The sequence below is a fragment of the Lepisma saccharinum genome, chromosome 18 (genome assembly GCF_977018435.1).
Source record: "Lepisma saccharinum chromosome 18, izLepSacc3.1, whole genome shotgun sequence".
In the NCBI taxonomy this organism is placed as follows: domain Eukaryota; kingdom Metazoa; phylum Arthropoda; class Insecta; order Zygentoma; family Lepismatidae; genus Lepisma; species Lepisma saccharinum.
In genome coordinates, this window is record NC_139246.1 from 58,012,961 (window position 1) to 58,038,346 (window position 25,386).

At 39.1% G+C, this 25,386-nt stretch overlaps 1 protein-coding gene across 2 annotated transcripts in view; it reads left to right on the forward strand.

Annotated features, from left to right (window-relative positions):
* The window catches only part of gdl (gonadal protein gdl), a 31,080-nt gene extending 21,255 nt beyond the window's left edge, over window positions 1-9,825 (forward strand). For both annotated transcript variants that reach the window (XM_083140540.1, XM_083140541.1), the window contains 2 exons: window positions 4,772-4,905; window positions 8,837-9,825. In XM_083140540.1, the coding sequence (XP_082996666.1) occupies window positions 4,772-4,905; window positions 8,837-8,974 (272 nt within the window). In that variant the 3' untranslated portion in view covers window positions 8,975-9,825. The remainder of the gene's footprint in view (window positions 1-4,771; window positions 4,906-8,836) is intronic.
* The last annotated feature ends 15,561 nt before the right edge of the window (window positions 9,826-25,386 follow it).

A 25,386-nucleotide genomic window follows, 5' to 3' on the forward strand; every position in this document is an offset into this window, starting at 1 on the left:
TTCCTTGTGATTTCAAACAACTTCCATCTGCAAGGTATATTTCATTTGTTATACTTGGATTAAATGTGGCAAAAAATTCCTTGTCACTGGTCATATGACATGTGGCTGCTGAATCAATGTACCATTTGTCTCTACCTGTACCTTTTTCACTTGCTTCAAAACACAAAAAATGAACATTATCACAATCAGAACCACTTTCATCATCTCTTTTTTCACTTACTTCAACATTACTCACCTGGTTTGCTTTATACACAATTTTCCTTTTATGTGCCTTGTACTTAAAACAATCACGTTTAAAGTGACCTGGCTTTTTACAAAAAAAAAACAGACACTTTTCACATTATCGGATTTCACTTTAAGAGCACTTTCTGAATAAACACCACTGTCAGTTTTGGCTTCCTTTCTTCTCTTATATTCATGTATGAGCTTCCCTTTCACCATTTCTAAAGTTAGGTCTTCTTCCGGTCTCGTCTCCAGTGCAGTAATTAGCATCTCGTAACTGTCCGGCAGGCTACACAACAACAGTGCTACTTGCAAATGTTCCGCTAAATTTTCACCAAAAGCTGCAAGTTGATCCACAATATCCAACATTGCATTAATGTGCTGCTCCATGTCGCCATTTTCACTAAGCTGTAAGCAGCACAATTTCTTCAATAAATACACTTTAGTTGTGAGACTTGATTTTTCATGATACCGTTTCAAAGAATCCCAATATCCTTTCGCTGTTTCCTGCTTTCTTACATGAACGAGTTGATCATCTTCCAGCAAAAGTCCAATGGTGGCCCTAGCTTTTCCGTCTTTTTTATTCCATTCCTCGTCCGGTTCTTTTGGCTGCACACCCGAGACTACATCCAACAATTCTTCCTTTAGAAGTAGTAACTCCAATTTGTACTTCCACGTTTGATAGTTCCTGTTGTTTAACTTCTGTATAGTCGATTTCACAGACTCCATTTTCACAGTCCGTATTCAAACATGAACAGCCGCACTTCCTCGTTTTCCTTATTACAACTGCAGTAGACGTGTTCTGGGCGTTCTGGGCCCATAACCTATGTTGGTTTAATAAAAGAACATGTACAGTTTATTCCGAGAAGTTTTATTGTGCTTCTCACTCGGACGAACACAAGTGCTACAAAAAAAAATATTTGAGAACCAAAAACAGTAGAACATCGATAGTGCAGCTTTGCACAGACTACAACCTATGTAGTATATTAACTCTTGAGCTCTCGTTTATACACTTTATATGTTTATTGACAAAAACACCCTACAGTAACAACAGCTCTCGGCTTAGCCTTCTTGTTGATGCTTCTTGGCTTCTGGTGACGTCATCTTCTACCAGTTACACAGTTTTAGCTGCTACGCTGGGCCTTCCTAAACATTTAGCATTGTGCACAGTACCTGTTCATTTGAATTTTTTGAACCAGTAGCCTGCTATTAACCCTGGTTGGAGCAGGTTTCTGGAATTTTCCTTTAGAACGCTGTGTGGACCTTTTTGAAGCATATTCCCTGCAAACGTCCACACACCTCAGCAATTCTCTCTTCAGTAGTCAGTATCTTTCATATCACCCACAAGGAGAAGAAGAAATCAAACGTTTTCACAAAAATGAATGAAAACTTTATAATCGCCCTGTATAATTGCTGGTTTACGAGATATATTTTCCAAAAATTCATGGTAATTCTAGAATTAATTTGTAGTAATATTTTATACTTAACATTGGTGAATAGTTTTCGTTGTACATCTTGTAAAGTCAGTGGCATCGATTGGGTTCCAAAACTGGGGGTGCAAGTACAGTTTATTTTCCCTTGGTAGATAAGGTTTAGGAAGAATAGTGCAGCAGCAAGCCCCCCCCCCCCATCCCTCCCCCTAATTGCCGCCACTGTGCAAAGTACAAGATGGCACAAAAAGAACACATGTTTTTGGAATAAGTGTAACATCGTTGATTTTCAAGATACAAATGTTCTAGTAACATCAAAACCATCAGTAAGAAAAGCAATTTAGATAGATATACAGTGATGATAATGTCATTGTTGCTGTACACACATCCGGAGCCTCTCCTCAAAGTTCCGCATTGCCCTTGCCAACATTTCATCTGGCAAAATGGCATTTTCTGCGCATAGCTGGGAAATGGGAGGTAACAACCAGCCCATACTGCCTTTGAGTATTGCAGAGTGTAGTAGTCATGCAGCATCTTGTTTTTGCCATCGAGCAGTTCTTTAGAAATAACGATTCGGTGATTAATGTTCAATGCCTTTTCCGTCGACAGTTCAATGTTGTACGTAATGGGGCAATTCCTGATCGTAACACTATACTCCAATGGGTGGAATTGTTTCGCACAATGGGATCAGTTATGAAGAGGAAATCAACTAGATGTCCCCGTATGGCTCGGACTCCAGAACATGTTGAGAGTGTGAGAAAGGCAGTGCTTCAAAGTCCTTGGTGCTCCACTAGGCGTGCTCCAACTTTGGGTCTGTCCCGTCGCTCGCTACAGTGCGTCATCCTACATGGTGAGTTACACTTCCATCCGTACAAAATTATGATTTTTTCAAAAGCTGCTTGCAGGTGATTTTGTCCAATGCTGACTTTTTTGTGCAACCGTGCTTGAAATCATTGCTTGTGGTGACAGCGGAAAACCCACCAGAATTACACCAGAGACCTCTCCATAGTGCTAAGATGATAGTGTGGTGTGGCATTTTGAAAGTGGGGATTGTTGGACCTTACTTTTTTTTAAGAAGAGGGGCTACAGTAACAGTTATGTCGGAATGCTTCGCAATTTTTTGGATCCACAACTTTGATGTCCAGGAGTCAACATGGCAGACGTGTTGTTCCAACAAGTTGGAGCCACCGCTCACTCAGCAAGGCTTAGGATGGAAGTTCTGCATCAAATGTTTCCCCACCAATCTCACATTTTGACAATGTCTCTTGGCCCCTACACTCCCCAGATTTGTCTGCGACTTCTTTCTGTGGGGTTACCTCAAGTCGAAAGTTTACATTCGCAAACCTCGTACAGTCGACGAGCTGAAAGTTGCCATTCGTGAAGAAATTACAGCTGTGCCAGACAAAATGTTGGCAAGGGCAATGCAGAACTTTAAGAAACATGCCTTCTTTTTGCACCACCTTGTATATGATTAATTGGTGGGTCTGAAAATATTGCACCGTGAAATTCGTTGGCGTTTGTGTTCATGTTATTTGTGTTGATTTGTTTACAAGATGAGACTTGGGCATGTTTATGCACATACAAAATAATTATTAAGGAAATGAAAACATTCATACTTCTGTAACAAGATCTACTTGCACAATAACAGGTGAATAATGAACAATGCAATGAGCTCCATTGAATTTTATTCATAGCTTACAAAAATTTGTGCCATCATGTGGTTTCCTGTGGCTGCTAATTACTGTACAGTCATGGGTTGTAATGAATGCAACCATGGAATGGAATCATTACAACCCAGCAGTGTCCGTGACTGTACAATAACTTCTGCAAGAGATATTGAAAATAATGTTTTGTTTTTCACCAAAAACAAACTATGAATCTGCTAACAATAAAAATGAAAGCAAATTAATTGTGACATATATACATGACAAGATTTGGATGACTAGGTGCCTCAGTTTTTCTTGTTTCTGCTACTAATTATCACATTATAAGATATCATTAGACACCCTGAAACATCACAATTTCAAGCACTCAACAGTTTAATCATGTGAGCTATAATTTAGTATTAAAAATTAGAAATAAATAATGCTAAAGTGGCTGACCTCATTAAGTGATTGTCTTGTAATCTCACCACCAACCGTTTCAACCTCCAGTCTGAGCCCAGTTTACACACTTCGAATATTTATAAATACAATGTTTTTTTTAAAAGATACATGTAAATTTTATAATCCAATTAGAGAAGACAAATTTATAATGTTTTAAGTTGTTACGAATGTGATCCAGATACCGTTGATAATATGAAACAATGTAATTGGAAACATCACAACTTAATTTGGTAAATACGGAGAAACTAGTACTAACTCGCAGATAAAGTGAGTACTAGAAAGTGAGTACTAGTTTCTCTATATTTATCTACTACCACGGGTCTCTTTTCCCAATTATGAATTAATTTGGTATTTGTGTGGATTATCTTTCAAAAGCTTCTTTCAGTTCATTGATTGTTTCCATATTTGTGCCAAAAACATTTTCTTTTGGTGTGTCCTTAAAAAATAATACAATGACATGAGATCTTGTGAACACAGAGATATTCAATGCTGCACTTTACTCATCACCAAGTCCATCTGTTTTCAGATTATCCTCAAAATAGGCCCCACATCAAAATGATTGTGGGAGAAACTTATTCTTGCTTGAAGATAAAACTTTTCTTTATTCCTGATCTTCTCTTGAGTGTGTTACTTGATGGATGCCTTCAGCAAGTTAAAGTGTATACATGTTTTTCAGGACACCATATATTCATATAATTTTTTGATCTGTAACATAATCTGCAATTGTATTCATACCAACAAATATCTAATTAAAATTCAAAGCACATAATGCAGCAATGGGTATCAATGATTACAATAATAACAGCATATTTTTCTGCCCAACTGTCCTCGTGATGTTGGGCAACACACAAATTGTTGGACTCCAACAGAGAATCAAACCCTGTACTTCCCACACATCCAGTTCAGATAATCAAAACAAGTGCATCTTCAAAATGAATAAGTTTCTAAATTAAAAGGTAATACAAAAATGTGCTTTTATTTTAAATATGTTTTCAAGACTCTACTCTTTTACAGTTGAAATACAAGAAATGCTTCAACAAACCATTGATGCAGAGGAGAGACAGAGGAAAAAATTTATTTTGAAAGCAAGGCACAGAGAAGAGTTGAGACAAACAGATATGAAATTAGTCCTACAACTGGATCAGAAAGTAAGTACAGAAGGAAGAAAACTTATATGCTTACTTTACTTCATAAATGCTAAGATGAATTATAGAGTAACAGAATCCCCTTCAGTTCCCATTATTCTATGCAAGAGAAAAGAAAATTCAAGATAAAAATTTCCAAAATTCTGAATTAACAATTTCTTTTTTAAGCAATATTTACATTTTCAAACCTTTCTTTCACAACCTTACCAAATACCAATCCCTTCCAAGTAGCAGGTCTTCTATGTGCATGCTGGGTTTTCTAGATTCTAACTGTTACACAATTGCTGGGTATGAAGAATGTAGGTCACCGTCCTTTGTGCTAGTCCACCGCATAATCTTACCTACTTGGTAATCCTGCACGCTGCTGGTAAGATTAAACTTGACTCACAAGTGACAGCTGAATGACCAATGTCCCCATCTCCCGCAATCTACTTTTCAGCATGATTCACCAAACCCATTTGCTTGCAAATATCCCCAACTCGGAATCAAAGTCATTCACATCGATCAGACCCAAATGTAGCATCTTGTCCATCCACTGAAGTTGCTTTTCCTGCTAACATTTCCATAGCTTCCAATTTTCTATGGATTGGTTGTCGATCTTATCTCCAGTGTTACAATCAATCAACTCCAAGGTTCAACCTTGGAGGATGTTTATTGGGTTTAGTGTGCAAACCTCGCAATCTTTAACGTAAGACTTCACATCAGATTTCATTCCCTTCCAAAATAGGGACTGATAAATGCAGGTTAGTTTTTTGGCCGCCCCAAAATGTCCTAGTTTGTCATGATAATGAATCAATACCTTTCCTATGTTGCGGAACAGAGAATTATTGGGGTCTCGTCCTTGGATATTTTGTGTGAAAGGACACAGACAAAGAAAGGGAAACTGAATAACGGTTGATGTAAAAGGGTCGAAATGCTGACAAGGGCTTGGTTGTCGCCCGCTAATGGGGAAACTAGTTCGACCCCAACAATGGGTTCAGAAAACAATGCTACAGTAACAAACAGGCCGAGGATTCTTCCAGACGACATTAGAGTACAGTTACCGACTTTTAATGGGGAAACAAAAGGGATGGAAGTTTATAGCTTTTTGGATGAACTGGTTGCATACTGGGATCTTTTGGGCATAAATGAAGAGGAATTATTGCTTTATCACCTTCTGTTAGCGTTAAAAGGACAAGCGAAGGAATTCTTTCATTTTGCAAGCCCGTTTGAAGGCTATGTGCAATTCAGGGATTTGTTGCTGAAGAATTTTCATGGGTTGGATCACGAACGAGAATTAGAACGATTCTTGGATTCTCGCTTTCAGCTTAAGAGCAAGTCATTGGCAGTCTATATTCGCAAGATAGATAGATGGTTCCAGAGGGCAAAATCCACCGCTACAGTCGAAGATAAAGTTAATTTTATTCGGCGTAAATGTAACCCTGTGTATCGTGAGAGATTAAGGTGTCAGGATTTCAATAGCATGAAAGATCTTCACAAGTATGCTTTGAAATTACAGGGAGAGATGTCGAAAAAGGCTAAGTTTCGTCAGTATGAGAGAGAACAGGAAATCATTAACTTTGCCTTGAGAGGCGCCACACCTCCTCAGTCTGAGGGACTGGTGGCCGTTAGAGGGGTGAGTAGTGCAGCTGGGGATGATCTCTTAAGCATTTTGGACCCAGCGAAATATTCTAGGTTAAGGAAGGAACCCCCTGCTGTTTCGAGGAAGACAAAAGCGACTACTGACCCCACAAGAATGTCTGGCAAAGAACGCAAGTGTTACGTTTGTCAATCAACTGCACATCTGGCAAGTTTCCACAAAGCTTCGAACAAAGAAAATGTTTCGGAGTCAAAAGAACATCATGGACAGAGTGTGACAGTGAGATGCACCTGTAATTCAACAAATTGCAAGATTTCACATAGTAAAATTCAGGAACTTTTCGTTTTTGGAGAAATAAATGGAATCCAGATCCATATGTATATGGATATCGGCGCTAATATATCCTGCATGAGCGTGTCTTTATTTCGGAAGTTGGAAGAAAAGGAGGCGAAATTACATCATAATAAGCTGAAGGGAAAACAACAACTGTGGGACACATCTTTTTCAATGTTACTTTCTATGGTCAACGGATCCGAGAGAAATTCTTTGTTTTGGAGAATCCCCAGAATGACCTGATCGCTGGTAGAAGTTTTATGGCCAGGGCGAAGATTTTAATTGCACCTGCGTTGAAAGGTTGGGCTTTTGGTAATGAAAGGGACGATATTATTCCTTTCGACACAATTGGGAAGAAAGAGAAGAAAAATAGTAACAATGTACCACCTTCATTCACGTAAAAGAGAACCGTGACACAGAGAGTGTTTATGAGCCGGATAGCAGAAGGGAGAGTGATCTTCGGTCTCAAGTGGCTTCCCATGAGAAAGAGCATCCCGAGGCGGTTCCGCCGATGCTAGCTTCCACTTGGCAGTTCTGCCGTGGGGCTCAAGTTAGAGAAATGTAAATAATGTAAATTAGAGAATTATTGGAAGATGCAGAGCCTTGTTTGTTGAATTGTAAATAAATGTATAAAGCCCATTTCTGCGAGTTTTCAGCAATCACCCTGCAACATTAATTCAGTAAGTTCTTGCCTGTGATTGATTCCGAGCGCTTTGGTGAGAAACGGGATGGGAACCCAGGACTAACGAGCCTATTTAGTTGTTTATTTGGGTTCTTCCTGCCAGAAGCAGCCCGGTAAGGGTGGAGTGTTGCGGAACACCTATTAATTTCACAGGTACACAGACTCGAATCTTAGACGGCAACATGAAAATCCCTGATATGTAGTACTTCATCAAGTAGGCAATAGGTTTGATCCCACAATCTGGATCGAGAACCCATTTTGACATTTATACCCTTCAAATGGTCAATTATTTCCTTAAGCGCAACATCTGATTGCAAAGTAATTTTTACAGCATCACATTAACCTTTGACCCATTCACAAACTTGTGAAATGCTAGGCCTCTTCCTTCTGATGGTGTAACCTGAGTATCAGTGTATAAGACACACCCTGTTTTTCAGACATATTTTTAAAGGAAAAAGTTCATCTTATACGCCAGCAAATATGATAATTAATTGAATTGGACGAGAGATTTACACACTTTTTCTCTGAACTGCAGCATTTGTGGACTTTTGTTAGTTTTCCACCAATCAAATGCTATTGCCAATGTGTTCATGTCCTGTGGCTCATCAGAAAAGCAAACAAGAAAGATCTGGCATATCAACAGGAGGGCAGCAAGTTTTGACGGTCGATTTACCAAGGTGGTTGGTTTTTGCTGACATGCCCTGGTACCGTCATCTGTTGGTGCAGAAATACAGCATAGTTATGCCTCATACCTTATAATTGGACAATTACATTTATAAATGTGATTACTAAATTACTGTGGAAGTATGTTGCAGGTTATTTACACATATATGTTCTGTAAAATTTCCCGAGAGTCACTTACAATGTCTTCATATAGGTTATGTCATCAAGGAAAATGGTCAGTTAGCTCAGGCAAAATATGAACCAATGAAAGCCCCTCTCCGTGGCAGAGTGGTTGGCACATCGTTACGCCAGGGGTCCTGGGTTTAAATCCTGACCTGGGCATTGATGTTTGTGAGTGTCCAGTCATTATATCATCACTCATCCCCATCTTCGCAAATTAGCCAAAAGTGGAACAAGAAGCGAAGTAAACTAAAGCAAATCAATAAATCAATCAATCATGAACCAATGAAGATACAAGCTTCCTGGTTGACTTTTAGTGTGCGTGAACTTACCTCCCATGGCTCATTAGGAAGTTTCAGTTTTTCAGATTGTCTTCCCATTTGTAGGGACTAATATTTATGTGACTTGAGCACTCATGTAGCAAAAAGTCCAACCACATTGCTTTATGTTCACGTTGAATTGATGAAAATATTAAATCATTTTCTTTCTTTTTTCAGGTTAGTGATCAACAAGTGACATTAGAAAAGGCTGGTGTTCCAGGTTTCTATGTGACAAACAATCCTTTAGAAGTGAAAGTGCAGATGCATCTACTTGACTTTATTCTCAGAATCAGTAGGATGAAAATACCTCCTTGAAATATAAAACTATTGGTTGTGAAAGACAATGGTAGCAGTGGTATTTCACCACCACTAGAACTGAGCGTGTTAGTTCTGAATGTGAAAATGGACCAAAATATACCGAAGCAATTTTCTGAAAGTGTCTGGTGTGAGACTATTTCTCTGAGATTGTTTATCTGTCACAGTATCCCTGTTGTGAATTCTTTTTTAGAAGAAGTGAATAAAACTGAATGCATCAACTTTGTATGCCGTAACTTTATGGGTTGTTATTTGATAATACAAATATTAACACCAGTGGAACTACAAGAGCCCAATTGTGTGACAATAAATAATGTTAAGCAGTAATGAATTTGTGAGAATTGTATATGCATAATTGAAGTAACTAAAGCAACGAAGGAGTTATGATTTACGTGTTATGGAAAACTACAGCTACAGAAATTTAGTAGGATCTGTAGTATTTGATGTGTTTTATTTATTTATTAAATTATAATGTGAATGTAAATGGTATATAAAGCATGCAGTAACTCTTCTCAATTGTCCTCTCTGGTTGTTACATTCTACTTTGAATTAATGTAAGCACATATTATGCTTAGACAACCTCTATATATTTTTTTTCTTTTTGGACACCTTAAAAATTGCCAAATGTCGCCAGAAAAAAAAAGTAGTGATTGTTTGAATGTAACCTATGTGAATTTGTTAATTTCAAGTAAAATGATGCTGGTGTTCCTCTTGCCTACTAACAGTATTACTAAATATATCAACCACATGTGATGGTATATGGGGGGAATTGGGAAGAAAGTGAATTACTTTATGAATTGCATATTAAATTCTTGGCCAAAGAATATAAAAATGTGTGTTATTTTATTTCATTAATTCTTGGTGTTGTGCAATTGTTAATTAAATGTAGTTTACCTGTTGATCACTGTTTGAAGGCCATTGAAATCGTTAAAACACTCAAGTGTCTGTGGTTGTACATGAAGGCATGTGCCTGAGGAAATTCGTCCCTCACAGACATCGTTAACGAAGAATACATGGGAAGAAAATAAAATACACCACTGACCTCCATTGACAGATTTGTTTCCAAATTATTCTTATTCTGGTTTTATGAAATGAACAACAGTCGAATAAATCTTATATTCATATTTGATGAAAACGAATAAGAAAAAGTAACAGGGCCACTTGTTTTCCTGTTTGTGTACCATTTGGTTTTTGTTGAATACAATGTTGTGTATATGACCGGTTTAATTATTGGAAAGGCGTTCTAACTTCATACTGAATAAGTGTTTCTTCAGGGTACTACTATTGTAGAAAATATGCCTCGTTTGCCCTCCAGGAAAAAAATTGCTTGCCTTTCCCTGGAAAAAATCCTGCAAACATCCATGAATGTGCATGCATAGCAATTTCTTGATGAATGGATCATATCTGCAATTGAAACTATAAAACTGTTAAATTGTAAAAATGTCCACGTACGATACCATCATTGAACCGTGTGCTTCAACAATGATACCTGTTGTGAATTGAAGTATTGAACCTTATTTTCCTCGTTTAAGCTGTTTTGTGACAGTCCTTGTTATTCCCTTGCCCTTCAAATATCTTATTGCTTAAAATTAAGAATTTAATGCTATGTAATTCAATTTTGCTGCAAATATTTCTAAATTTACACCTAAATTACTGTCCAGGATAAAATTTGAAATATTTGTTCTCTGGAAATATAGTGGTGGGAATGGGATTAACACTATCCTTCTTTGCCCACACTTAAGTTGCCAGGAAACGCCACTGATTACATCATGTTACCAATTGAACTTGTCACTTTATAAAAGGCTAAAATTGTAAAAATCAAAATAAAATTAACCCAATTTTAAAGTGCTATATTCAAGCACACGAAGTAAGTTACAGCAGAGTGACTTTTTTGTGCTTTCATGGTGTCACCAATGTGTGAATTAGTGGGTGGGATGCTGGGGATTTCAAAATTTTATCCGCAGCAAAATAAATTTATTTTTATCTCTGCCAGGGATATTTTTATCCCCTTCAAAAAAATGGAATCGAAAGCAATATTTTACATGTATGTACAAGTATTAAAGTGTTCACAAGAAACTTACAGGTACGTTAGATGGACATTAAGTTTGAACTTCGCAAATAGAAATTTGGTCAATTTTTTGGAGTTACTTGTTCGATAGCTCTTTTTGTGTACGAGTGTGGGTTTTCAGAGAATGAAAATATCTGTATCTAAGTGTTTCTAAATTCGTGTAAATGTCGTCATAAGATTTAATGACCTAGAGAACCAATGTTCGAAGGTACTTAGAACCGCAAGGCAGTAGTTTAGTTTACTGACTGGTAACATATCGTCAGTCGGGTGACATAACAACGTATCTCAGTTTTTCAAACTTTTCAGGAGAAACAAAACAGGTTTTCACACACACTTTGGTAGATAGTTGTGAGAATAACATTTGCCCCAAATAAACTTTATTTTGTCACTATGGTGACTCATGTTTCTGCAATAACATAGTGTGGTTGAATGTTACAGATGTTGCTTAAGTGCTTGAGATTTCATAATTTCTTGAGATACATCGGTATGTCAGATCATAATTATTAATCACTCGGAAATATCTTTGACACACCACGCCTTGCAAATTAGTATCAAGTTGCAGCTGCACTATGTAAATAATCTATTTTTTAATCAAAATGTGAACAAAATCATACATATAATATTTATGATGTTATTGTCTGTGAAGCTTATTTGTTTGTCTTTTGTTTTTGAAGTTCGTTAGAATTAAATGTTTTAAATACAATAGACAAGTTCCGAAACTTTTCACTACTAAATACAATTAAAAAAACAAAGTGCAAAATTACTATATAAGAATATCACAATATTGAGAGATAATTTGTCTACATTACATTAGCATCAAGAAAGAACCTTTTTTGTGGATTACAGTGACATGAAACACGTTGTTTAGTTTGCTAACAAATCAATTCAGTGGTTCAAATTTGCGTAAATTTTTTTGCAATCACTGTCTAAAGTCTAACCATGGGTAAAGGAGCAGCACACATTGACAATAACTACACATACTTCTCCTGCACTATTTTCACAGGTTCTTTCTTCAATTGAGCAGCTATCTCCTTGGGATTATATCTCTTCATTACAATTTTTTTTATTTTTGGTTATCCTTTTGCAGTAAACTTGTTTTCATATAGATTGTGTGTCGCTTGCTTCTTTGAAATCGTAGTTCACGAATATCAGTCGTCTTAACCTGGATAAGCCTTAGATCTTCAGCTAGTGCCTTAAAATCTAGAAAATCTTCCATCTGCATTGTGTGCACGATGTAAGGATGGTTTCTTCGTGCAGTTGGATGATGGGTACGAGCTGAGAGGGGACAAATATTTTTCCAACTTGCTTTAGTGATCTGGAGATGATACTGGGCAGAGTCTTTCTCGTTTTGTCCATGATGTGGCTCAAAAAATCTCGGCTAACCAACCAACTCTCTAGCCTTCTTTAACCCGAAGGTTTATGGCTGGAGCAACACAAACCTTCCCTATAAAGAAACAACAATGTAAGCCCAAAAATATCGGAACAATTTATTTTATATCCTCTGCTGTTAATATTACACACACCAATGCAGCCACTACAACTGTAGCTGAACTCGTCTATTCATAGCCTTCATTACGTAACTTCTTACTCAGATTTTCGTTCCTCCTTTTTGAGGAGCTGTAGTGGTGCATTCTTTTGGTGAACCGTCGACGACATTTTTTTTAGGATTTGTTGTAATGTGGTCTGTATAGATGGTAATTCTATAAGGTATTATCTGCATTTTGTTTACCTCACATTTTAAATTGTCAATAAACACCCATTTCTTGTAAAATGTAGTCACTATCTTGATCGAAATGAACCCAGCAAAAGGCAAAGCAGGATGTGACACCTGGAACACTAGGAGAATACTTCATCCTTATATCCTCTTGCTTCACAATGTTGTGATTTCCCTGGGACATAATCAGGATCATCCCGATCAGTGACATCATCTTGAAATAAATCACTGTCCATATCAAAGTAACTCGCTGTTCTTGCATAGGGGATGATCATATGACTTTCTTTTTGTACAGCAGCTGAGACAGAGGTATGTCTTCACCAGATGATACAGTAGATTCTTCATTAACTGTTTCTATAACAGTCTCTCTGTAGGTACCACTTCCTTTCTGAAGGCCAGAAAATTTTACAGATATTCCAGCTTCGATGTTCTCTTCATTTCTGAGCACAGGTAGTTCTATCGATGAAATAATTTTTCTTGAGTCATCTTCTTTCTAAGGTGGCTGATTGCAACATGATTGGGGGCAAGTTGAAAGCCTTGAGGATTTTTTAACAATTTTGGATATTGCCTAATATAGCTAACAAACAATCCTTATTTAATGTATATTCAGATATTTCCGACTTATGAACAGTCCAATATATTTCTGTATTAGGAAACATCTGACATTCCTTCAACAAAAGGTATCAAACAATGTTCTTTGTACCTGTTGCTTTCATTAGTCTTTGTCAGACTGTGCTGCTATTGTTAGATTGTGACTTCGCCGATTTGTAAACATTGAAATGTACATTTCTGCATTACTTTCGTTCTCTCTTTTTGTGCTTATTTTTCCCAATTGTTCCATTTTGCTACTGTAAACAAAACGAGATACGCCAACTTGTGGAACAGTTTAGGATTTACTTTGTCTGACAAGGATGTAACTCAAGATATGCCGCTTTGTCGTACCAAATTCTTTAACAAATTGAGATACACCAAATTAAAAAAAATATCCATAACTTCCTTATTAGTTGGATTTGAGCTATGCCGCTTCGTCAGGTGATACAAGGCACCAGGTATGATCGCAAAATTGTCTAACTCAATTTTTTTAAAAAATTGAGATACATCGATATGTCATCTGACCGACGATATATACAAATTTACATATCCAAAGAAACATACCTCCCAAAATGATATCACAAATATGCCACTGAGTGTGCAACCCTTCCCCCCCCCCCCCCAAAAAAAAGCAAAAAGCTTATTTTGCACAGTGGGTGTCACCATGTATAACCTTATATCAAAGAAAATGGCATAATCCTTTCATTGTCAGAAAATACGAATAATGTACACCATAGGATTAGAGTTTACATTTAAAGCATAGCAACAATAGGATTAGAGTTTGTATTTAAAGTATAGTATTTAAAATAATTATAATAGATCTGTACAATTTTCAAAGCGTTTTCTTCAATTTTAATACAATTAAATTACCATGTGCAAGAAAAGTACCTTTTCATTACAGTCCATATGTCTTTGATATACAGGGTGTTTCTAAAGGTCGTTTACAACGCTTGGGAGGTGATTCCTCACACGAAAACAAGCAAAAAGTCTAAGTTCCATTTTTACGACTGAGGCTTCGTTTCCGAGATAGGAGCCTCGCAAAAGGTGACAAAGTGATCGTCACACCTAACTGGGACGAATACTATAACAGATAGAGAGGCGGTTCCAAGGGAATCATAAAGGAATCGTATGTGCTCAGTCCGGAAGTCACTATGAAAAGTTCACTGCACGCATGCGCAATGGAGTCCTCAAAGGTATTGGGGATTTCCAGCAAGAACAATACATGGAAAGGGTATGTAACGCAGCAAGAAGGACCGTGACAATGAGAAATGCGTTAAAGACAACACATCCCGACCTCAAACATCAAAACATGAGCACCGAACACAAAATCCGAAAAGTTGAGCACGGTTGCATACCCCAGTTACACGCGAGGAATGAACGAATCATGTCATGATACGAGAGACACATTACTCCACCAGGAGGAGGGAAAGAAAAACACATTATCAGGTGATTGCGACAACGTGTATTTTTACACGCGACAACTACGTAATATCCCCCCCCCCCCCCCCCGACACACACACAACAAACAACAAATGCTACAATGTCTTATGCACAGACAGTGCGTGTCACTGTACACCAACTGAAGATGTCATTTTCACCACACAAAGGGGGTGGGGAGCAATACCAAAAGTGTTCGCACGCGATCATTGTGACGTAAAAGAGACCAGTTTTGGAAGCGCTGCACAGGCAAGTCTGGCTCTCGTAGTCTACGTTTGACCTTCATGACTGCTGTTCCTGCGAGAGGAGCTCGAAGGGTTGGTTCTCTCCAGCAGTCGTTCCAGTCGTGTTGCAGGTGCTGGGATATGATCAGCAGTTCGCTCTAGGTTGTCATACGCATTGAAGAGTACTAGTATGTTGTATTGAAAGAAGTTGACGTGGTGGAGTGGACAAGTCAAGTATCGCAACAATTGGTCTGTGGTGTTTTTATGGTGATACGGCCAATTTGTGCAGTGTGCCAGTGTTAAACAAAAACAATACTTTGCAGTTCCAGCTCCCTATTACACAGATGGCTGCGTATACGACCCAGCAGCTAGCAGACATGCATCTCATGTATGGGGAGGCACGTGGTAATAGCCGCGAGGCAAGGCGTCTTTATGGAGAACGCTTTCCACATAGACCTTTACCGTCTCACACCTTCTTTCAGGTAGAGGACAATCGACTGCGTGAAACAGGGTCAGTGTTACCACCGCGGCAAGAAGTTGGAAGACCCCGAAGTGTACGCACACATCAGTTTGCAGAAGATGTGTTAACAGCGGTCGCAGAACATCCTGGAACTAGTACGCGCGTGCTCGCTCGGGCACGAAACACGTCTCATGTGAATGTTTGGCGAGTGTTGTCAGAGGAAGGAATGCACCCTTTTCAACTGCAGAAAGTACAAGAACTGTTACCTCGTGACTTTCGCCCTCGTATGGAGTTTTGCCAATGGTTGTTGCATCATCTGGACACAAACCCTCACTTCGGGACAAACATATTGTGGACAGATAAAGCCATTTTCACCAGGATTGATGTCTTCAATAGTAGAAACAGTCATGTATGGGACTTCGACAACCCACATGCACTTTTTGTGGCCCATCACCAGCACAGGTTTTCAGTGAATGTGTTGTGCGGGATAGTACATGATCATTTAATTGGACCATACATTCTCCCTTGCAACGATCCTGCGAGATCGCCACAAGTTACGCATTTGTTCTTTTTATTGTCATTGTTGAATAGCATTGTATAATCTTATCTATTGTGTTATCGCTTCTGCATAGGATTTCACTGCTATGCTTGGTAGAGAACGTAGTTCTACCATATCTCACTAGGGAGCGTTATTTTTATAATAGTTCATTATTAATCTGTATAGATGGGACCTCATGTTAACCAGCGCTCTCGTAGTTCACGAGAATCCACTAGAGGCGTTGGCGCTGCGCTCGGAATTGTATATAAGCAGCGACGCTGCCCCGGCCAGGCAGTTCTGTGTTGACTCTTCAACGACTCATGGTCGAGCTCTGCTCCCGCAAATAGCCCAGCATTGCAAGCACACGGGTGCTTAGGGATACAAGAGGGCTTCTTACAGTGTGGCCTACTCTGGTAGATTATACGAGAGGTAGCAATATTTCTCGGCCTACCGGGTAGAATATACGCATTGTTTCAAGCTCAACCTCCTACAATGTGGCCTGCCTGTAGAACAGAAACGTACTCCTTGTGCGGCCTACAGGTAGATTATACGCATTGTATTGGGTTACGGTTTAGCTCGTGGACATATTTACTGTTGGGAGACGGCCTACTAGTAGATTATACGAAGGGTATCCGTATACTTTGGCCTACTAGTAGATTATACATTTCACAACAGCCGATGCAGAAATGACGTCATCTTTTGGCCTACTGTGGTAGATTATACGAGCGATAGCAATATTTCTTGGCCTACCAGGTAGATTATACGAAGGGTGATGTTCATCGTTAGTTAATTTTTCATTAAGGGAAAAACGAGCAGTGTTTTATTACTGCCTACAGCTTAGCATTATTCAAGTAATTAATTAAAGTAAATAAAGTTTAACTAAGCATTATCCTTTGTAAGCTTATAGTAAATTTCCGTTGCTTTGTTAATATTACTCTTTACTAGGAAAGCAGATTTAAATGTTCCTTGAGTCGTTTAATTAATGCCCTAGTGTCCCCAAGTCAGCACAAAGGCGACCCAATGCCATACAAGAAAAATAAGGTCCTTTATTCCCCACTGGAGAAAAATTGAATGGTCCCTGTCCTCCCTCTCCAAGACTTCTGCAGAGGAGATTCGAACCTGGAACTTCAAGAACGACAAAGTGCAGTGAAATCTTATCAGGAGATATAGTGACTGTTTTGTGCGGATATCTAATTTCAACCCAGTGTAATAAACAGTTTACGTAGACGCTAACTTTCATTATATATACACCCGAACCCTGAGTGTATAAGAACATCATATCTCCGGCTAGAAAAGAGCTAACATCATGGGTAAAACTGAATAATGTTCCCCGTCACAACGTCGAACCCGGTACGTTGCAGTCAAGCCCGTTTCTGATTTTTACCGCAACTGCAACGTTGTGCCGTGCGTGCGTGTGGATCGAACCTCGAGGGGGCGTTACAGTTATTTGGCGCCCAACGTGGGGCCCGAGAAGCTTGATGGCCCGAAGAGTGAGTCTGTGCTCGATCAGTTATTGGTGAAACTTAGTGTTTATGGCCCGAAGATTGTTGGCGCTCGTTGTGTCCGAAAGACTTAGAACTGTGGAACTTGGTGTGCAGAACGGTGGAACTTTAGTGTCGTGCCTGAGAGACTTGAAACTTGACGTGTGAAGTATTCACGCGGGTGTAATGAACAGTGAGTTTAGTGGCAGAGTTCTGAGGAGTAGATTAAAGAAAATCATGGACTCGCGAAAGAAGTACAGTTGCTGTGAGGAAAGGGGTGACGAGACAGATCATTTCCAGTGTTGCCGATGTTCGTTACACTGGCACTTTAGCTGTGATGGTCATGATGTGACTACAAGGGAAGATGACGTCGTATGCAAGGCGTGTAGTTCCGCATCCAAGACTGAAGTTGAGTCGATTGCCACAAGCAGGCCTTCTGTCAGTAATTTGATGCTAGAGCTTCAAGAATCTCTGCTTCAGTTTCTAGGAGATGAACGAAAGAAAGAAAAGGAGGAAGAAGAAAAGAAACGAAACAAAGAAAAGGAGGAAGAAGAAAAGAAACTGAAGAAAGAGAAACAAGATGAAGAAGATAAAAGAATGAAAGAGAAACAAGATGATGAAGATAAACGAAAGAAAGATTTAGATTCTGTGCTTCAGTCTCTAGAAAGGATACTCGATAAACAGAAGGCAGATGATGAAGATAGACGAATGAAAGAGAAACAAGATGAAGAAGATAAAAGAATGAAAGAGAAACAAGATGATGAAGATATACGAAAGAAAGATTTAGATTCTGTGCTTAAGTCTATAGAAAAGAGACTTGATGAAGATAAAGAAGAAGAAGAAGATAAACAAAAGAAAGAAGAAGATACTCTGCTTCACCGTCTAGCTGATGAACGAAGGAGAGAGAAAGATAATGAAGATAGACTCAAGAAAGAGAAAGATGAAAAGAGAGCGGAAGAAGAAAGACAAAAGAAAAGAATATTGAAGGATGAAATATTCTGGCTGAAAATAGGAACGCGCTTTAGAGAAGACCATCGTGAGTACATGTTAGGATCCGCTGAAGGACGAATAAAGAGTAGAGAAGATATAATAAAAATTAAACAAGAAGCCGTCCTCCGTGCAGAAACAGATGTTAGAGAAGCAATAGAAAAAGCGTACAGCGATGAAGTAATCCTTCGGAGAAGAGAGTATGTAAAAAGTGCAATAAGGGGATATGAAGAAAGCTTACAGGAACTGGAAAGCTGCCATAAGAAGAACAATGAACGATTGCTGCAATATGAAGAAGAGAGAAAACAGGAGAAGGAAGAATTGGCAAAGTTGACTAATGCTTTAATGGGGGAATCAAGAGTTGAAGAAGTAGAAGAGATAAATGATAAGGAATGTTCTCTTCAGTGTCCTCCGGAACAGGAAACGTTAATTTCCAGCATAGTTGTTGCTTCAGGACCACTCCATGATACTCTCGAGCCGTTGCCCCTCGATGAAGAGACGAAGATGCAACCAGAAATGCAGCCTGTGACACAAATGCAGCCAGAAATGCAGCCTGTAACGAAGATGCAACCAGAAATTCAGCCTGTAATAGAGATGCAGTTAGAAATGCACCCTGTAATGCCCTTGCAGCCAAGTGTGACTTTCTGCCTACCCGAGATGTTTCCTTGTAAAGAAGAATATATTGGAAGCGAAAGAAGAAAAGGAGGATGAAGAGGCTCTTCTACTCTAGCCATCTCTTGAAGAAGAAGAAGAAGAAGGCGCTACAGAGGAAAAGGATGAAGCATCTATTCCACCGAAGCAGATGGAAGAGACATGACGAGCATTCTTCGGTTATTAGGATATGTAGAGATGCTATGCTTTCTTGTGAAGTCTACAAGGGCCGAAGAAAAAAGAGAAGTAATTAAAAGACAAACAAACAAAGTAAATTTTCTCATTCCAGTCTAGTGATGGTAGTCCTGATTGTGTCTGGAGGACTCATACAATTGTGGAGCTAAATATTTAAGTAAATGAAGCACTTCTTATATACTAAAAAGTGGGAAGAACACCAGCTGTTCAGCATAATGAAAGGAGGTATGACTCCAGTAAAATGAAGAAATGTAGACATATACAGTTGAAGAAGAAGAAGATGAATGATAAATGAAAGGTTGAATTGAAGCATGTATCAAGGGTGCCTACTTGAAGTTATTAATTAATGGAAGGAATGGAGCTAGAAAGAGGCCCAGATTAAAAGTAGTTTCCAGAGTCATAGCTAAATAGTGGTCGAGAAGAAAGACTCCCACGGAAGAGAGAAGACTCGCAGGGAACTTTATTGTGCTTATTTTTAGTTATTGCGCCCATGCCCTCAACCCAAGTCCAACTGTAATGAGAAACATGTCTCAGAGAGCTGGAATAATATTGTCTTAACGATAGCTGAACTCACTTATAGGAGTGCCTATTTTAACTAAGCAGTGCATATATCTAGCCATTTTTGCTGCTTCTTGATAAGGCTTCTAGAGCTTTTCAGAAATAAGAATGGAAACGAAAGCTACACTGGGATTCTCGGATGTTTGTTTAAAAGAAAGAAAGAATGAAACAGAATATTCGCAACTTTCCTAATAGTACTGATGTAACAATGGGGAAAAGAGATAAGCTATGAAGTAAATTATCAGAGTTGCTGATAACCAATATTCTTATTGTTGGGATTTAAGAGTTTAATATCATTCATCAGCATGGCAGCTAAGCACGCGGATGTCGAGTTGCTACGTCGCCAAGTTAAGAACAAGGAGATGCGAGCAAGGGCGTATCCAGTGTCGCTGGGACCGGCCCCTGCAAGGAAAAAGCTCCAGCTGATTCCCCCACCTGCCTGCAATCCGGAAATAAAGCGTTCCAGTGCAGCCCGTACTCGAGAACAGCGTGTGCGTTCCAAACATTTTTGCTTTGTTTCACCGGTTGTAAGGGAAAGCACTGCTAACATTCAAGACACCCCCCATGTTTCTGAAGAAGTCCGTTTCTGGCGTGAGAGAGTGCGGCTATTAGAAAGTGAGAAGAGAAAATTGACGGCAGAAGTCAAGGCCCTCGACGACTCGCTGATGGCTTGGGGACCAATAGCCGAGACTAATCAACTGTCCGCGTCCGCTACACCCAACGTAAACGTTGCAACTCAGCGCAGTTTTCCCCCTCCTTCAGAGAAATCGGCGGCCTGCTCCTCCGAGACCAGACAAGAATCTTTTGAGAAGACCGTCCTGAACCTGGTTGGCAGGAAGCAAGTGACTCTCCTTGAACTTAGGAAACTTCTGAAGAAGGAAGGAGTGGGAATTCCCTCAAAGTTTCCCTTGATATCCAGGATGAGGAAACTAGGAGTGCTGAAGAGAAAGTGAAGAAGGAAGAGTGAGTGTTTGAAAGGACTGATACGAAGTATATAAGGACTAGTACACTCTTATCAACTAGTGGATTTGTATTATTTAGTGGACTTTCCTTATTTACAGGACTGTGAACTTATATAAAGACGATATTATTTAGTGGACTTATAATATTGTTTTGAAGGAATATTGCTAACATATTCTAATATCTATACCTAAAGGACTCTTAAGTGTAGTGGTGAATATATAAAAGTGAAGTAAGTGTATTATTTAGTGGACTATGGAGAAATATTGTTTTGAAAAATTTTTCAAGATTCTCTTGTAAATTTAAAATTTAGTCGAACTCTCAAAATTTTTCCCCAGGAAAGGGGCAATTGCAACGATCCTGCGAGATCGCCACAAGTTACGCATTTGTTCTTTTTATTGTCATTGTTGAATAGCATTGTATAATCTTATCTATTGTGTTATCGCTTCTGCATAGGATTTCACTGCTATGCTTGGTAGAGAACGTAGTTCTACCATATCTCACTAGGGAGCGTTATTTTTATAATAGTTCATTATTAATCTGTATAGATGGGACCTCATGTTAACCAGCGCTCTCGTAGTTCACGAGAATCCACTAGAGGCGTTGGCGCTGCGCTCGGAATTGTATATAAGCAGCGACGCTGCCCGGCCAGGCAGTTCTGTGTTGACTCTTCAACGACTCATGGTCGAGCTCTGCTCCCGCAAATAGCCCAGCATTGCAAGCACACGGGTGCTTAGGGATACAAGAGGGCTTCTTACAGTGTGGCCTACTCTGGTAGATTATACGAGAGGTAGCAATATTTCTCGGCCTACCGGGTAGAATATACGCATTGTTTCAAGCTCAACCTCCTACAGTGTGGCCTGCCTGTAGAACAGAAACGTACTCCTTGTGCGGCCTACAGGTAGATTATACGCATTGTATTGGGTTACGGTTTAGCTCGTGGACATATTTACTGTTGGGAGACGGCCTACTAGTAGATTATACGAAGGGTATCCGTATACTTTGGCCTACTAGTAGATTATACATTTCACAACAGCCGATGCAGAAATGACGTCATCTTTTGGCCTACTGTGGTAGATTATACGAGCGATAGCAATATTTCTTGGCCTACCAGGTAGATTATACGAAGGGTGATGTTCATCGTTAGTTAATTTTTCATTAAGGGAAAAACGAGCAGTGTTTTATTACTGCCTACAGCTTAGCATTATTCAAGTAATTAATTAAAGTAAATAAAGTTTAACTAAGCATTATCCTTTGTAAGCTTATAGTAAATTTCCGTTGCTTTGTTAATATTACTCTTTACTAGGAAAGCAGATTTAAATGTTCCTTGAGTCGTTTAATTAATGCCCTAGTGTCCCCAAGTCAGCACAAAGGCGACCCAATGCCATACAAGAAAAATAAGGTCCTTTATTCCCCACTGGAGAAAAATTGAATGGTCCCTGTCCTCCCTCTCCAAGACTTCTGCAGAGGAGATTCGAACCTGGAACTTCAAGAACGACAAAGTGCAGTGAAATCTTATCAGGAGATATAGTGACTGTTTTGTGCGGATATCTAATTTCAACCCAGTGTAATAAACAGTTTACGTAGACGCTAACTTTCATTATATATACACCCGAACCCTGAGTGTATAAGAACATCATATCTCCGGCTAGAAAAGAGCTAACATCATGGGTAAAACTGAATAATGTTCCCCGTCACAACGTCGAACCCGGTACGTTGCAGTCAAGCCCGTTTCTGATTTTTACCGCAACTGCAACGTTGTGCCGTGAGGGCGTGTGTGGTAGAAACACGAGGGGCGTTTCACCCTGTTCGCCTGAATGGTCGCACGTATCATGCATTTCTTAGTGACGTTCTGCCTGAACTGTTGGAGACCGTACCTTTGGCACTGCGGCAAGAAATGTGGTACCAACACGATGGTGCACCAGCTCATATCGATTGTAATGTACGACATTTCCTGCATGACGTGTTTCGCAATAGGTTCATTGGTAGGGATGAGCCTGTGCCTTGGCCACCGAGGTCGCCAGATCTCAACCCTCTCGATTTTTTCTTCTGGGGAGAAATGAAAACCCTCGTATACGACACACCTGTCACATCAGCTGAGGACCTCGTTGTCGCATCAACGTCGCCGCCGCGACGGTAGCAGATACATCTGGCTTGTTTGCTCGTACTCGACAATCCTTGATTCGTCGCTGTCATCTCTGCGTAGAAGTGAATGGCAGACATTTTGAAAACCGTCTGTGATTATTGCCCCCGGCAAATCTCAGTGAGAACACTCTTGGTATTGCTCCCCACCCCCTTTGTGTGGTGAAAGTGACATCTTCAGTTGGTGTACAGTGACACGGACTGTCTGTGCGTAAGATATTGTAGCATTTGTTGTTTGTTGTGTGTGTGGGGGGGGGGGTATTACGTAGTTGTCGCGTGTAAAAATACACGTTGTCGCAATCACCTGATAATGTGTTTTTCTTTCCCTCCTCCTGGTGGAGTAATGTGTCTCTCGTATGCCACATGACATGATTCGTTCATTCCTCGCGTGTAACTGGGGTATGCAACCGTGCTCAACTTTTCGGATTTTGTGTTCGGTGCTCATGTTTTGATGTTTGAGGTCGGGATGTGTTGTCTTTAACGCATTTCTCATTGTCACGGTCCTTCTTGCTGCGTTACATACCCTTTCCATGTATTGTTCTTGCTGGAAATCCCCAATTCCTTTGAGGACTCCATTGCGCATGCGTGCAGTGAACTTTTCATAGTGACTTCCGGACTGAGCACATACGATTCCTTTATGATTCCCTTGGAACCGCCTCTCTATCTGTTATAGTATTCGTCCAAGTCAGGTGTGACGTTCACTTTGTCACCTTTTGCGAGGCTCCTATCTCGGAAACGAAGCCTCAGTCGTAAAAATGGAACTTAGACTTTTTGCTTGTTTTCGTGTGAGGAATCACCTCCCAAGCGTTGTAAACGACCTTTAGAAACACCCTGTATAAGATTCTACCATCTTTGTACACAATTCTTGTTTTCTTTAATGCATAAACACATTTGCTACCTTCATGTGCAATTTTGTGTTAATCAAAGCTTTACTTTTCCATTTTTGTTGATTTTACCATCACATGCTTAACTTTTGGAAGCGTGTTTAGAATGAAAATAAAGACACGGAAGTAAATTTCAGGCGTGGCAGATGATAAGTCAAAGTTCACACGATTTCCCTGTCGTGTTAACATAATAACGTCGCCACACTGTTACGAAGCCCATTCCAATTGCGTGAAATTTTCACAATTCTCGCAAGAGTTACTACGCGACTTTTGCAAAACAAAATTGCAACATTGAACTATGCGGTCGCTTAGATTGTCTAGACATATCGACGGATCCCAAACGACGTTGTAAAGATTTATGTTTTAATGAGAAACGCACCAATACCGCTCCCAAAATCTACTATGCACGTGCAATAATTCACATCTGGATTGTTTCGCTCTTCTTACCAACAAAGGGTCATTCCATGTCAAATCAACCAATGGTCTGAACCTTGACATCTCAGAAATTGATCATTTTTGGTTCAGTGGTAGTACCAGTAACGTTGACGAAAACTGCCAAATTTCAGATTCTTTGGACTCGTAGTTTTTTTTTTGTTATTGACTCAAAAAGCAAAAATCCCTAAATTTGAAAATTTGATTTTGAAATATTTAAACAGCTATAAATCAAATACTATTTGAAGTAGAGAGCTCAAATTGGCGTCATTCTCTTCTGCTTCTAATGAGGTTTAATTTGAAATGCAACATGACGATGCTACTTGAACTTTGTAATTTTTTATAAACTCGAAAAAAGTTTTTTTGAAAATCTCAAAAACACCCCCTTTAATTTTTTTGAAAAAAAAAATATATGTTTTGAAGACATAAATTGACTATTTGCGTGCAAAATTTCGTAATGGGACGGCAATAAGTTCATATGGAAATTACATTTTTTTGTGTTGTAATGTGTGTAACATTTGCTAAATTTGTTGACTTCCATGTTAAAACCATGACTATACGCTGACTGGTTGATGTTCAAATGTTGGTGTAAAATATTGGTTTTCTAGAATACAAATCCTCCAATTTTGAACTATAAACACATAATAAGCATTTAATCCACCTTCTATCTTCACAATACTGTAAACTTTGATTACATTAGTTTCATTTTCGAAACCCCTTATAAACATTTCTTTCACAAAATGTCCAAAACTCAATGTTGTACTATAGTGGATTAATTGAACTTAATGAAGTGGATAAAAATCCTGATCTAGGGGAAAATTCTGACGTGAAGAGAAGGAATTTATGTCATATCCGTCATCAGCATTCAAAATACTTCCTGAATCACCCATTGGTTTGTAACCAACCGAAATTTCCTGTTTAAATTTATTTTATTGCTTTCTGTAATAGGCGTAATGAAATGGCGAATATGATAATTTTCATTGTAAAATTGTGAAAAATCCTGACGTAATGGGGGAAAATGGATGTCATTTCCGTGATCAGCATTCAAAATACTTCCCGAATCACCTATTGATCTGAAATCATCCGATTT